Source organism: Schistocerca gregaria, chromosome X (assembly GCF_023897955.1).
Source record: "Schistocerca gregaria isolate iqSchGreg1 chromosome X, iqSchGreg1.2, whole genome shotgun sequence".
Classification (NCBI taxonomy): Eukaryota; Metazoa; Arthropoda; class Insecta; order Orthoptera; family Acrididae; genus Schistocerca; species Schistocerca gregaria.
Genome location: NC_064931.1, coordinates 111,583,154 through 111,596,223, shown reverse-complemented (window position 1 = coordinate 111,596,223; position 13,070 = coordinate 111,583,154). Strand labels below are relative to the sequence as shown.

General features: G+C 43.1%; 1 protein-coding gene across 1 annotated transcript in view; it reads right to left on the bottom strand.

Annotated features, from left to right (window-relative positions):
• LOC126299170 (dystrophin, isoforms A/C/F/G/H) overlaps positions 1-13,070 on the bottom strand; it is a 2,370,611-nt gene that overhangs the window by 149,115 nt on the left and 2,208,426 nt on the right. The window contains exon 58 of the mRNA XM_049990931.1: positions 9,735-9,858. Coding sequence (XP_049846888.1) covers positions 9,735-9,858 — 124 coding nt within the window. The remainder of the gene's footprint in view (positions 1-9,734; positions 9,859-13,070) is intronic.

The window sequence follows — 13,070 nt, the reverse complement described above, 5'->3', positions numbered from 1 at the left end:
TTGGAATGTAGATATCGATCGGACATCAGCAGTCGGGAGGTAAAGCTTCGGTGTTTATGAAATAACCAGAAAAAGCAGCGTCCATGTGCAATGAAGAGTGCTACAGTCGGATACGTTTTTCGAACTGGAGCACTAAATCACTAAATGATACGAACTAATATGAAACGAAAATAAGAGTCTATAAAGTTAACGAACGAGTGTAATAGCAATGCAGAGAACCCCAATTTTCTTCAAAGTCAAAGCCAAATTCCGACATGATTATTACGTGGTGTAGGTGTGAATATAGCGGGTGATCAAAAAAATCAGTATAAATTTGAAAACTGAATAAATCACTGAATAATGTAGATAGAGTGGTACAAATTGACACACATGCTTGGAATGACATGGGGTTTTACTAGAACAAAAAAATACAGGAGTTCAAAAATGTCAGACAGATGGCGCTTCATCTGATCAGAATAGCAATAATTAGCATAACAAAGTAAGACAAAGCAAATATGATGTTCTTTACAGGAAATGCCCAATATGTCCACCATCATTCCTCAAAAATAGCTGTAGTCGAGGAATAATGTTGTGAACAGCACTTTAAAGCATGTCCGGAATTACGGCGAGGCATTGGCATCGGATGTTGTCTTTCAGCATACCTAGAGACGTCGGTCGATCACGATACACTTGCAACTTCAGGTAACCCCAAAGCCAATAATCGCACGGACTGAGGTCTAGGGCCCGGGAGGCCAAGCATGACGAAAGTGGCGGCTGAGCACACGATCGTCACCAAACGACGCGCGCAAGAGATCTTTCACGCGTCTAGCAGTATGGGGTGGAGCGCCATCCTGCATTTTTGTTCTAATAAAACCCCATGTCATTCCAAGCATGTGTGTCAGTTTTTACCTCTCTATCTACATTATTCCGTGGTTTATTAAGTTTTCAAATTTATACTGACTTTTTGATCACCCGGTATATGATGATTCTCATGAACGTTTAGAAACCTCCAAAGCGACGTAGATGATGCAGAGACAGTTAATTTAATGTAAGACACATGGGGAACATCCTTTAAGCGGACGACGAATGCTGAACATGTGAGGTACCCCGCTGCAGCTGATCCTATCGGTCTGTCGCACCTCCTCATCCCAACGTAAGTCAAGCATTTTGGCTCTGGGACCACGTGCGCGACTTTAGTACCTGGGGCTCAGGTTCGAGTTTGCGCCTGGCAAGCGTTATTTTTTTCCGTGGCTTTCGACAGTTAAGTGTTTACAATGAGGTGAGAGTTATTATTTTGGTTACCGGTCTCCGTTAGTTTATTGCAAAGTGCAATACAACAAAAACCTACGTACTGCATCGAAAGTAAATGAGCACGAACTTCCGACTTGCGTCCTTACCAGTAAATGACCTACGTTTTCTTTGTTAAATAATGTCTGTGAGCAAAGGAGGAAAAAAAGGGAAGAAACACAAAATAAGAACAGCTTTTACTGGGACAGAGCGAGGTCAACGATTTTCTAATTTGTACGTTTACAACAGATCACATTTACAAAAGGTGTTCGACATTTGCACCGTTTGCTCCAATGCAAGTATTGCATCGCTCAATCTTCCCTTCACGCCCAAGCCCAACCGCTACACGTGCAGCGGGTTACGTCATCTGCTCAACATTTCTCATCCATTTTTGGAGTATTTCCCGACATTTGCGACCCCATGTGTTTTATATTAAATTACTTGTCTCGGCGTCATCTACGTCGCTTCGGGAATTTTTAGAGGTTATATTCACCCTGTATACTGTAGGGTGCATCAAAACTGTACGGGTGTAAGAGTGTAGTTACGAAAAACATGAAAATCATAGATAGGAGGAAGGCCGAAACTTATCCCCGACAAATACGAGAGATTAACGATCCAACACGACTAACAGGTTATCGTCGACAACGTCCCACGACGTCATTGAACACGACGCAAAACGGAGTTACGGTATTTAATCCAAAACACTGGTACGGTCAGATATCTGTTCCACATTCTCCCAGACCGACAATTAATTTCGTCCTCTACGCTGTTTTTGCCACTGCTCTCTGTTAGTCAAACTATAAAAATTATTCTACATGTGTGTGAGAGAAGTAATGACTGATTTTGATCTACCAATGTTTTAATTTTTTTCAAACAACAATATTGTCCCCTTCAAACTAGTTTCTTTCGGCAGCTATACATTGGCGGAATCGTTGTTACCAGTCTTAGTAGCTGCGCTGAAAGTCTTCAAGCTGTAGAGCCTTTAACGTGTCGGTCACATTCTTCTGAATGTTTACCAGAGTCCCAAAATGACGTTCTTCGTGAAATGTTTCAGTTTAGGGAAAGAAAAGAAGCACAAGGACTTAGATCAGGTTGTGGAACAACAGGAGCGAGTGAGGTGGCACAGTGGTTAGCACACTGGACTCTTATTCGAGAGGACGACGGTTCAAACATGAGTCGGGCCATCCTGATTTGGGTTTTCCGTGATTTCCCTAAACTGCTCCAGGCAAAGGCCAGGATGGTTCCTTTGAAAGGGCACGATCGACTGCCTTCCCCATCCTTGAAATAGTCCGAGCTTGCGCTCTGTCTCTAACGAGCTCGGTGTCGACTGGAAGTTAAATCCTAATCTTCCGTTTTTGAACAACAGGAATGCCTTTTGAGGTAAAACATTCCGTGATGGAAGTGGCCGAATGACACGGCACGTTGTCATGATGCAGCATCCACTTGTCTGCAATGTCCGGTCTCACTCGATTCACTCCTTTCCTCAGACTTTTTCCCAAGTTTAACACAAACCTTGATGGCATTATGTTGCTCTGAATTCCGCTGCTCCATTTTCGTAACACACGACTTCACTGACTGCGCTCTCAAAAATCACGTGATGGCTGTACTGAGCTGAATGTTGGACTGAGCATCTGGAAGGGATGAACGCACCAGTTTGCACAAGGTAGAACACGACGCAGCCAGATTGCTAGCCGTATTGTCAGTCTCATTACTTTTCTCACACACCTGCTATGTCAGGAAATGTCTAATTATGTCGCATTACAGTGATTTGTAAGCTGAGCGACACCGTGTCACCTTTCTGATCACCACGTAAGGCTGTAGTTCAGGGCGCCTGTTGACTGGAGGTAACAGCGAAGAGGCTTTTTGAAAGTTTGAAATAAAGTTCCAAGTGTATTAAAATATAAAGATTAGTAAATGGAAAAACCAGAATGTAAGGAATAATAATTATACGTAACAGGTTGTATTAATGAGCACAATGAATATCTAAAATTATGTGAACCGAAAGAAATACTTGAGAATCAATATCGGAAGACGAACTGTGCGCCATCTTATTCGAGAGAGACCACTTGCCTGGGACAGAGGGCAACGCAATCGACGGAAGTCTGTGGTGTGAGGTGGACGTACCTCGTGTTGGTTGCAGACGCGATGGCGCGACGGAATACACAGTTTGGAGAGTGATGCAACCAAAATGACAACTAAATAAACAGTTTGTGTTATTTACATCCCGACCACGACATTGTTTCACTTGGCCTCCCGTGGCCGTTATCGGAAACAGGCGGTGACGTTACAGTGAACAAGAACAGTGCTGATAAAAGAAAACGCATGCTCTCTGAATGAGTTCAAGATAGTTGTTCATATACTATCAAGTGTTTCAGCGTTTCCTCGATACAAACGCACGATAAGCCAACTGAAACATCCTCACTCCCTGGTGCAATAATGCTGTGATCAACTAATATGTGTGCATTACGTCGGACAGAAACAAACAAGTCGTGTTGTATACATTAAAAAGAGTGTGTAATGGGGTTGGCTGGAGGCAATGTCTTCTTTGGTATCGAGAGATACTTCAGAATCAATAAACAGATCGAAAACTGAGCAGCAAGGACAGCGGTGACGTGTTTACCGTTATAGCTGTGTAATAAACCCCAGATGTAGTTTTCATCCCGTCCGCGTATTGTTTGGAGAAAGCTGATAAAACAATGGACAATTAATGCATATCCACGCCTACGTGGTATTACTCGTAATTCTTATTAGTTGATTTCAAGCCGCCTTGGTTTTCTGGCCATCGTGTTATGACAATGAAGTAGCCAAGGCTCTAGTATCTTTCCAATCTGATGAAGATGGTTTGTCGAGCAGCATGAGTCTTCTGGAACAAGCGCCACTGCGATATAAGTCTCCGTAAGAACGAGGGAAAAATGCTGTGCCGCTATCTTCGTTGTTTTGTTTTCCTAACTTGCTCTGTTTACTTTTGTACCAGTGACGAAAACACCGCCATACAAGAATACCTGCTAAAGAAAAAAAGAAAAAAAAACGGAGAAAGAAATACCAGCCCCAGTAATACGGACGGTACAGCAGTAGAAACCTGCCGAGCTAATTCGGAGGAACCGTTTAATATTTTCAATAACATCGATTATACCGGGAATTGAATTCTACGCATTTCAAAAGGAGCATAATGTGCCATGTTAGCACCACGTTGCTCGACATAGTGGTTTAAAAATATTGGAAATACCGATGCTTCTGCAGGACAGCATAACGAGAAGACCAATTTTAATTTGTTCTCAAAGGACGGTTTCATTTTGAGAAAAATGTTGTCACTGCGAACAATCAAATGGAACAGATTCGTTGCCAGCGTTGGCTCTAAATCTCTCTCTCTCTCTCTCTCTCTCTCTCTCTCTCTCTCTCTCTCTCACACACACTCTCACACACACACACACACACACACACACACACACACACACACACACACACAGTAGAAACACTCTGTATTCGTTTCATGCTAAACGAAGGAATTCATAACACGAGCCCACGACGAGAATGCTTTTTTTTTCAAAAAATTTTCCAGCTGCAAGCTTTGCTTTCATATTAGCCTGCTTCGAACTCTCGCAGATCTTCCAATACCATTTATTAAACGATAGTCGTTTCACGCAGTATATACGTACCACATTACACACTGTGATTTCTATTTCTCCTCCCCTTCTTCTTTACGCTTAGCACTTACATCTGCAGCTAATACAACTTAAGGATTAACATATTGTATCGTAGATACGCTACAGTTAGTTCGAGTCCGTGGAGATGGAAATGTACTCAGAGGAAGATATTTATAATGGGTTTCATTAAAAAACTGTTTGCTGTTCGCACGTGTTATTCAGGGGAAAGCACAGGAAAAAAATTAAGACAGTCGAGCTGGAAATTCATTTCTAAGCGTACTCATTACCAATACAGCAATACAGGTCACTTCTAGCTCACTTAGACTCGTCACTCTTTATGTATTTACACGCCGATGAATTCAAATTACTTAAAAATGGAAGAGTTATTTTGCGAAGGCAAGAATAATAGTCTAAATTTTAAATAAACAAGTTCACGGAAGTAGAAAGAACTGAAAATCTAATTCTTAAAGAAAAGCATCAATAATTTCCACTCTAAAATAAGATTCTATCTTCATTTATTTACTAAGCGGTATACAAAGTAAATCTTGATCGCGATTGGTTCGTTCAAATAAATGCTGAAAGCGTAGATATTCGTAAGAGCTTCACATTTCAATACCCTAATAATCTGATTCTATCTGTGAAGATGACAGAATCCTTAAACTCACCGTAATTGACCACATATTCACATTTTGTAATAACGGTATATAGTAAAAATTGGGTCACGGGCGTAATGGGGTAATAAAATATTTTCACGATATAGTTGAAAATATATTCGTAGTACGAGCAGTAATAAAAGTGGAATGCTTTCCGCAGCGGAGAAGCGTCGTGTTCTCCGTTTTATGTACTATAAAACAGCTCTATTAAAAAGGGGAACCGACAGGGTCGCCGTCGTCGCTGCCCGGGTAAATAATGGATACTTCCCATCACGAACGGCCTTCCTATCTTCCTGTGTGGCTGCGGGCTTCTGCTAACACGGCTAGAGAACACCGGGACTTCTCAAAGTTGTTAATTAAAATAGCCTGAACATCTCGGATTTATTTTATGAGCATGGTGTCGTAGGAGCAACGACGCACATGACATAGTTTACTACTAAGAAAATCATCCATAAAATACTTGAAAATTACCTAAAGCCGAAATTGTACAATTGTACATGAAATAAAGATAATGGCAGCTGAAGGAATCAAGAAATCTTTCAAAAAATCCATCGCGGACCCTATCGCATTGAAAGTTATATTAATTAAAAGACTGTAATAATTCCACCCCCAAAGAAGGCAAATGTTGACAGGTGTGAATATTACCGAACCATGATTTTAGTAAGTCAAGGTTGCAAAATATTGACACGAAGTATTTACAGGACAATGGAAACATTGGTAGGAGCTGACCTCGGGGAATATGTAGATGTGTTTGCGTTCCGGGGTAATATAAGAACACTGAGGAAATACTGGCCCCACTGCTTGATTTCTGAAAAATGAGGTTCCGGTGCTCTGGCGTTCAAAGGGCTGTTTTTGAAATTTAGACTTCTTAAAACGTTATTTTAACACTTTCGTTAGCATTTTAAATCTGTGAACAGAACGTTTGTTTTAAATCGCTTCAACAGCAGCAATAGTTCTATCATATCACACCTTAAAAGCTGTGGTTCTGTTTTTTATTTTTATTTTCGTCAGAGGTACCGGAACGGCGTACCGGTACGTACCGCCACAAATGAAGTACAGACTGACGTTTATAACATCTGTAAATTTACAGAAAGCTTTTGACAATGTTGACTGGAATACGCTGTTTGAAATTCAGAAGGTGCCGGGGATGAAAAATATAGAGGGAGGCAATGAATGCTTATGTTTAAATTCTACAAGAATCGGACTGCAGTTTTAAGAGGCGAAGGACATGAAAGGGAAGCAGTAGTTGAGAAGGGAGTGAGAGAGGGTTGCAGCCTCTCCGTTACAATATTCAATTTTTACACTGAACAGACAGTATACAAAACTAAAGAGAAATTTGGTTGGAAAGAGGACTAAAGTTCAAGGAGAAGACACTAAAATTTGCGATTTGCCAGTGGCATTGTAATTCTGTCAGAGACGGCAAAGAACTTGGAAGGGCTTTTGAACGGAATAGATAGTGTCTTGAAATGGACTTGTAAAATTAATATCAATAAAAGTAAAACATGGGTAATAAGATGTAGTACAGTTAAATCAGGTCATCCTGAGGGAATCAGATTAGGAAATGAGACACAAGCAGTAGTAGACGGTTTTTGCAAGAGAAGCGTTTCTGAAACAGAGAAATTTCTTAACAATAAATATACGCTTAGGAGACAGACGTGATGGGATAGCGATTGCACATATACAGATGACGATAGTATCGTATACACAAGATATAAACGGACAGACATTGACTGAGCTTTCATTTGTACTCAGGCGAGTCATGTGGAAAGGCTTCCGACGTGATTATGCCGCACGACGGGAATTAACAGAATTTGAAGTCGTAGTGGTAGATGGAGCTAGGCGCATGGGACATTCCATTTCCGAAATCGCTAGGGAATTTAATACGTGCCAAGAGTGTTCCGAGAACAGCAATTTTTAGGTACTGTCTCTCACCGCGGACAACGCAATGGCTGACGGCCTTCACTTAACGACCAACAGCTGCGCGGCGTTTGCGTAGAGTTGTCACTGCTAACAGACAAGCAACAATGTGCAAAATAAACACAGAAATCAATGTGGAACGTATAATGAATATATCCATTAGGACAGTGCGGCGAAATTTTGTGTTAATAGTTTATGGCAGTAGACGACTGACGCGAGTGCCTTTGCTAGCAGCGTGACATCGTTTGCAGCGCCTCTCCTGAGATCGTGATCATATCGGTTAGACCCTTGGCAACTGGCAAACCGTGGCCTGGTTAAATGAGTCCCGATTTCAGTTGGCAAGGGCTGATTGTTAGATCGTGTGTGGTGCAGATCCCACAAAGCCATGGACCTAACTTGTCAACAAGGCACTGTGCAAGCTGGTGGTGGCTCCACAATGGTGCAGGCTGCGTGTTTACAGGGGATGGACTGGGTCCTCCGGTCTGTTCAATTACTTGGAGACCATTTGCAGCCATTCATGGACTTCACGTTCCCAAACAACGATGGAATTTTTGTGGACAACAATGCGCCACTTCACTGGGTCACAATTGTTTACGACTGGTTTGAAGAACATTCTCGACAATTCGAACGAGTAATTTGGCCTCTTAGGTTTCCCGACACGAATCCCATCGAGCTTTTATGGGACATAATCGAGAGGTCAAAAATGGCTCTAAGCACTATGGGACTTAACTTCTGAGATCATCAGTCCCCTAGAACTAAGAACTACTTAAATCTAACTAACCTAAGGACATCACACACATCCATGCCCGAGGCAGGATTCGAACCTGCGACCGTAGCGGTCGCGCGGTTCCAGATTGTAGCGCCCAGAATCGCTCGGCCACCCAGGCCGGCTAATCAAGAGGTCAGTTCGTGCACAAAATCCTGCAGAAGCAACACTTTCGCAATTACAAAAGGAGGTCCGACAAGATATTAGGAGGTATGGTTCAAATGGCTCTGAGCACTACGGGACTTTACTTCTGAGGTCATCAGTCCCCTAGAACTTAGAACTACTTAAACCTAACTAACCTAAGGACACCACACACATCCATGCCCGAGGCAGGATTCGAACCTGCGAACGTAGCAGTCGCGCGGTTCCGGACTGAGAGCCTGGAACCGCGAGACCACCGCGGCCGGCTATTAGGAGGTATCCCACTTGTTACCTCAGTGTAAATGTACGTGTTACGAAGTGTTCTCTAAACTTACTCGTCAAACATGTAGTATTGTGCGGAAGTGAAACGTGGACGATAAACAGTTCATACAAGACGATGGTGGAGATTTTCGAAACGTAGTGCTACATGAGATGCTGAAAATTTGGTGGGTAGATCGAATAACTAACGAAGAGGTACTGAATCGAATGGAAATTAAATATGTGGTATCAATAGCTACGAACCCACAACGTAGGTGCTCTCTGCTAGGTTGGCACTACGAAACCGACAGCGCCCTCTAGCCGGCTCTGTGCAGCTCTACGAGCGCCGCTTCATATTCAGCCCATTTGATTCCGAGTAGACGACCAAGCAACATTGTTTCTATTTCATAGTGGGCGAGCCACTACAGATTTTGCCCGTGTAACGTTTGTTAGCGTTCATACCTGTACAACTTCACACCTACGTGCTCATCATCAGTGCAAAGTTACGTATGTCATTGACTAATATTCTCTATTAAATGTTCTGTTAAGTTAAACGAAGTACTGACGCGTTTAACCTTTTCCAACTCCTACGCCCTTCCTACATTCAGCCTACCCTTCAGTTTACAGCAGCAGACTCACGCGCCGCCTTCCAGGCGGGATACAAAAACAAAAAAAAAAACGGTTTATTGTACAATTTGACAGAATAAAGGTATCATTTGATGGGACACAGCCTAAGGCCTGAAGAAATCGTCAATTTGGTTATGGAAGGAAGTCTAGGGGTTATAATTGTAGAGGGAGACGAAGAGATGAATACAGTAAGAAGGTTCAGGCGGGTATTGGTTGTAGTAGCTATACATATAGGAACAGGCTTGTAAAGAATAGACATATCGGACTGAAATCACCACCACCACGACTACTACTACTACTACTACTTTTATGGGTTTTTATTTCATAGCAGTTACAAAGTAGGACAAGACAATTTATTGTTATTGTGAAAAGTCTCACTACATCGAAGACTTTCCCTTAGATTGGCCCCATAAGATGAAGGCCTTTGTCAGTACAAGTGAGTAACTGCTTGAAATGACTGACCTTCGCTGTCGCTGGTGTCGGAGAGCGGCGGCTCGTTGGCGATGTACTGGCGGCCGCTCAGCAGGTTGTTCTCCACCACCGGCCTTTTGTCCTCCAGCTGGCGCCGGAACGCGCGGTGGTCATCCTGCAAAAACCCAACCACTCTTACTTAATTACACTCACCGTCTAGCAAACAGTCCTCGGTTATACTGAGGAAATCATCCTCATTACTTATCGTACCGAGTTCGCCGGACGAAGATTTAAGACCTGCTCATTTTGAGAACCATCAGTACGAAAGGTTGATGGCATAAGCTCTGTAGAGAGTGCCGTTGGCATAATTAACCTTCATAGAGAGTTAAGGCATATCGTCGTTGAAATAGTAGCGCATAAGTGACTATTCCAGTTTTCCATATTTTGGTCAGATGTCCTACTTAGCGCACCTGCTATTACCGTGGGAATGACGATTTGTCTATTCTTAACTATGAAAATGAAGCTAAAGAATGCAGTGAGAGTCAAAAGTGGTAAAAAAAGTTTAAATTCCGGCAAACTGCGAAAGAATGAAGTAGCATATGACTGGAAAGTCGGAAGATCCGTCTGCTGCTCGCTGACAATGCTGTTGCCCGGAAGGGGACTGTAGACAAGATTGTACCGAAATGCAGGAAGATCTGCTGAGAATCGACGACTGGTGCAGCGGCTGAGTTTTTTTCACTCTGCAAAATTAATGACCATCTCTATACGGTACGAGGGGCGTTCAATATGAAATGGAATATCATTTTCCTCGGCCAGTCTGTGTTGAAAACAAGTATAATTTGTTGTGGAATATTCCCACTTTAACCCCTATAGCTTCACGAAGCTCCGATAGGTGGCGACGCTCCACATTGCCTTCAAAATAGCGTCTGTAAAGAAGGTGCGTTCCAGACAGAGTAGAGTCATTGAGTTTCTTTTAGCGAAAAACCAGAACAACGCATATATTCATAGGCGCTTGCAGAACGTCTACGAAGACCTCACAGTGAACAAAAGCATGGCGAGTCGTCGTGCGAGACGTCTGTCACCATCGCAGCACGGTCGCACCAACCTGTTCCATCTTTCACCTGCCGGCCGGCACACACAGTTTAACTTCTGCTGCGTTGGAACGTGCGGACACTCTCGTTCGAGGTGGTCGGCGGATCACAATCAAACACATCGCTGCACAACTGGACGTCTCTGATAGCAATATTAACACAATCGTCCACCAGTCGGGGTACTCAAAGGTGTGCGGCCGCTGGGTTCCGAGCTGTCTACCAGGAGACCACGAAGTGCAACGTAGCACTGTCTGCGCGGAATGGCTTGCGCGCTACGAGGCTGATAGTGTCAACGTTTTGTCGAACACTGCAGGCGACGAAAAATGCAACATTACTTCGAAGCGGAAGCAAAATGGCAATCCAAGGAGTGGCGCCACACCACCTCTCCACCGAAGTAGTAGTTCGAAGCCGCACCCTCTCCTGGTAAACTCAGGGCGGTGGTCTTCTGGGACTGTCATGGGGGTTATTCTGTTTGGAGTTCTCTCCCGCTGTGCAACGATCAATTCGGAAGGGTATTGTGCTACCCTCAGAAAATTGAATAAGCGACTTCAGCGGGTTCTTCGCAACAAAAATGCAAACTAACTTCTCCTCTATGGCAACGCAAGGCGTCAACAACTCTACGCACCTGGGAGCAACTCACAAAACTTCATTGGACTGCTCTTCGCCATCCTGGATCCCGCATCTTCCAACTTCCACCTGTTTGGCGCAATGAAGGATTCCCTCAGCGGGAAGCAAGTGGATGATGGGAAGATTACTGATTTAGCACGACGTAGGCTTGCATTACTTACTGGACGCCCTTAGTACCTTTAAGGTAAGGAACAATTTCTTTTAAACATTTTTGGAAGGTTACTGTCAACAGCTGTTACGTAATGTATAAAATGCATATTTGAATCATTAGCTGTTTTCATTTTACACCCAAACATCTACCGGTTTCGGTCTTGGACCATTTTCACATCGTCAGTGAAGATGATTCAAGACAGAAACCGGTATGTGTTTGAGCGTAAAATAAAAACAGCTGATGGTTCAAATATGCATGTTATCAAACAATTTCTTTCTTACTGAAAATATCGTCTTGTGGAACGTTCGACATTTCCATCAACGAAAACCTTGACTCCAGGAACTGCTTTCCGCCACTGAGAGATAAGCGGCAATCAATAATCATGTGCTGCTCTTTTGCATTTGCGCGGCAGAACGACGCAAGGCCAGTTAAGTAGTATTTTCTCTTCGAGTACGATAGAAGCAAGTCTTAGTCACAGAGAAACATAACTGTGTGCATTATCCATGCCAGGTTCCCTTATCCCCGACGAACATTGAGCCGTGGCTCTCATCACGCACTGACGCTACTTCCTTCTCGGCGCTTATTTAGGCCAATTGGCACAGAGTTGTCAGTAAACAATCCTCACCTGTCGTTCGACGTCCTTATGCTCGTCGCTCGGCGGATGCGTCCCGGCCGTGCTGAGGCTCTGTTCCACTACACTATTCCTTGTGGTATTTGTCTCATCTGTCCCACAAACACCACTGCTGGGTCTTCTTTCGTTTCGTATTCGCCTCAACTGTTCAGCATCTTTTAATACAAACTATGAGCCGAAATCTGTCTTATTCGTTTTAGTGCCATATTCTATTTATTCGTTTACTTTCTAGTTCCAGGGAATGATTAAATTGCCTAAGACTCTTATCAATAAAATAGCTGTTCATCTAAAAACTGTCTGTCAATTACACGTCATTTAGGAACTTCTCACTGACGAGGAGAACACGCCAAGTACCATAACGCGATTTCACAGAAATTCACTCAATGGAAGAGAGGTCAAAATAAGCGTAAACGTGTCTTGGCTTACCCGTAGATACTCTACCGTTTCTGAAAGAACGACAGACCAGATTTTCGATGTATTTTGCAGGTACTTCATGTGCCTTTTACTGCATGATTTCCTCAGACGAAATAGTGGCACAGTGGTGTGCGGTGCAGCTTCTTAATTTTGTGCCCTGTATTCGAAACCCGATTATTATTTTTATTTTTTGTTTTGTATTTGTACAGGGCGTTTGAAAATTCTCGTTACAAAATTCTAGGATTTGTAGAGGGAGTGAGTACTTAATATTTTGATTAGGAACCTATGTCCGGAAACGTACCGCTTCTGTTCTATGACGGTTTCAGTTCAGGTCTGTAAAGCGTCCACGTCTGCTGAGGGAAAGAGAAAAGTCTCAAAGTTGCTCGTCCTGAACCAGAACATGCTTCGTAGGTACAATATCTGCAACAACGTTAGTGGTCGCCACCTCTAGCTGCTGATGAAATGCATCAGTA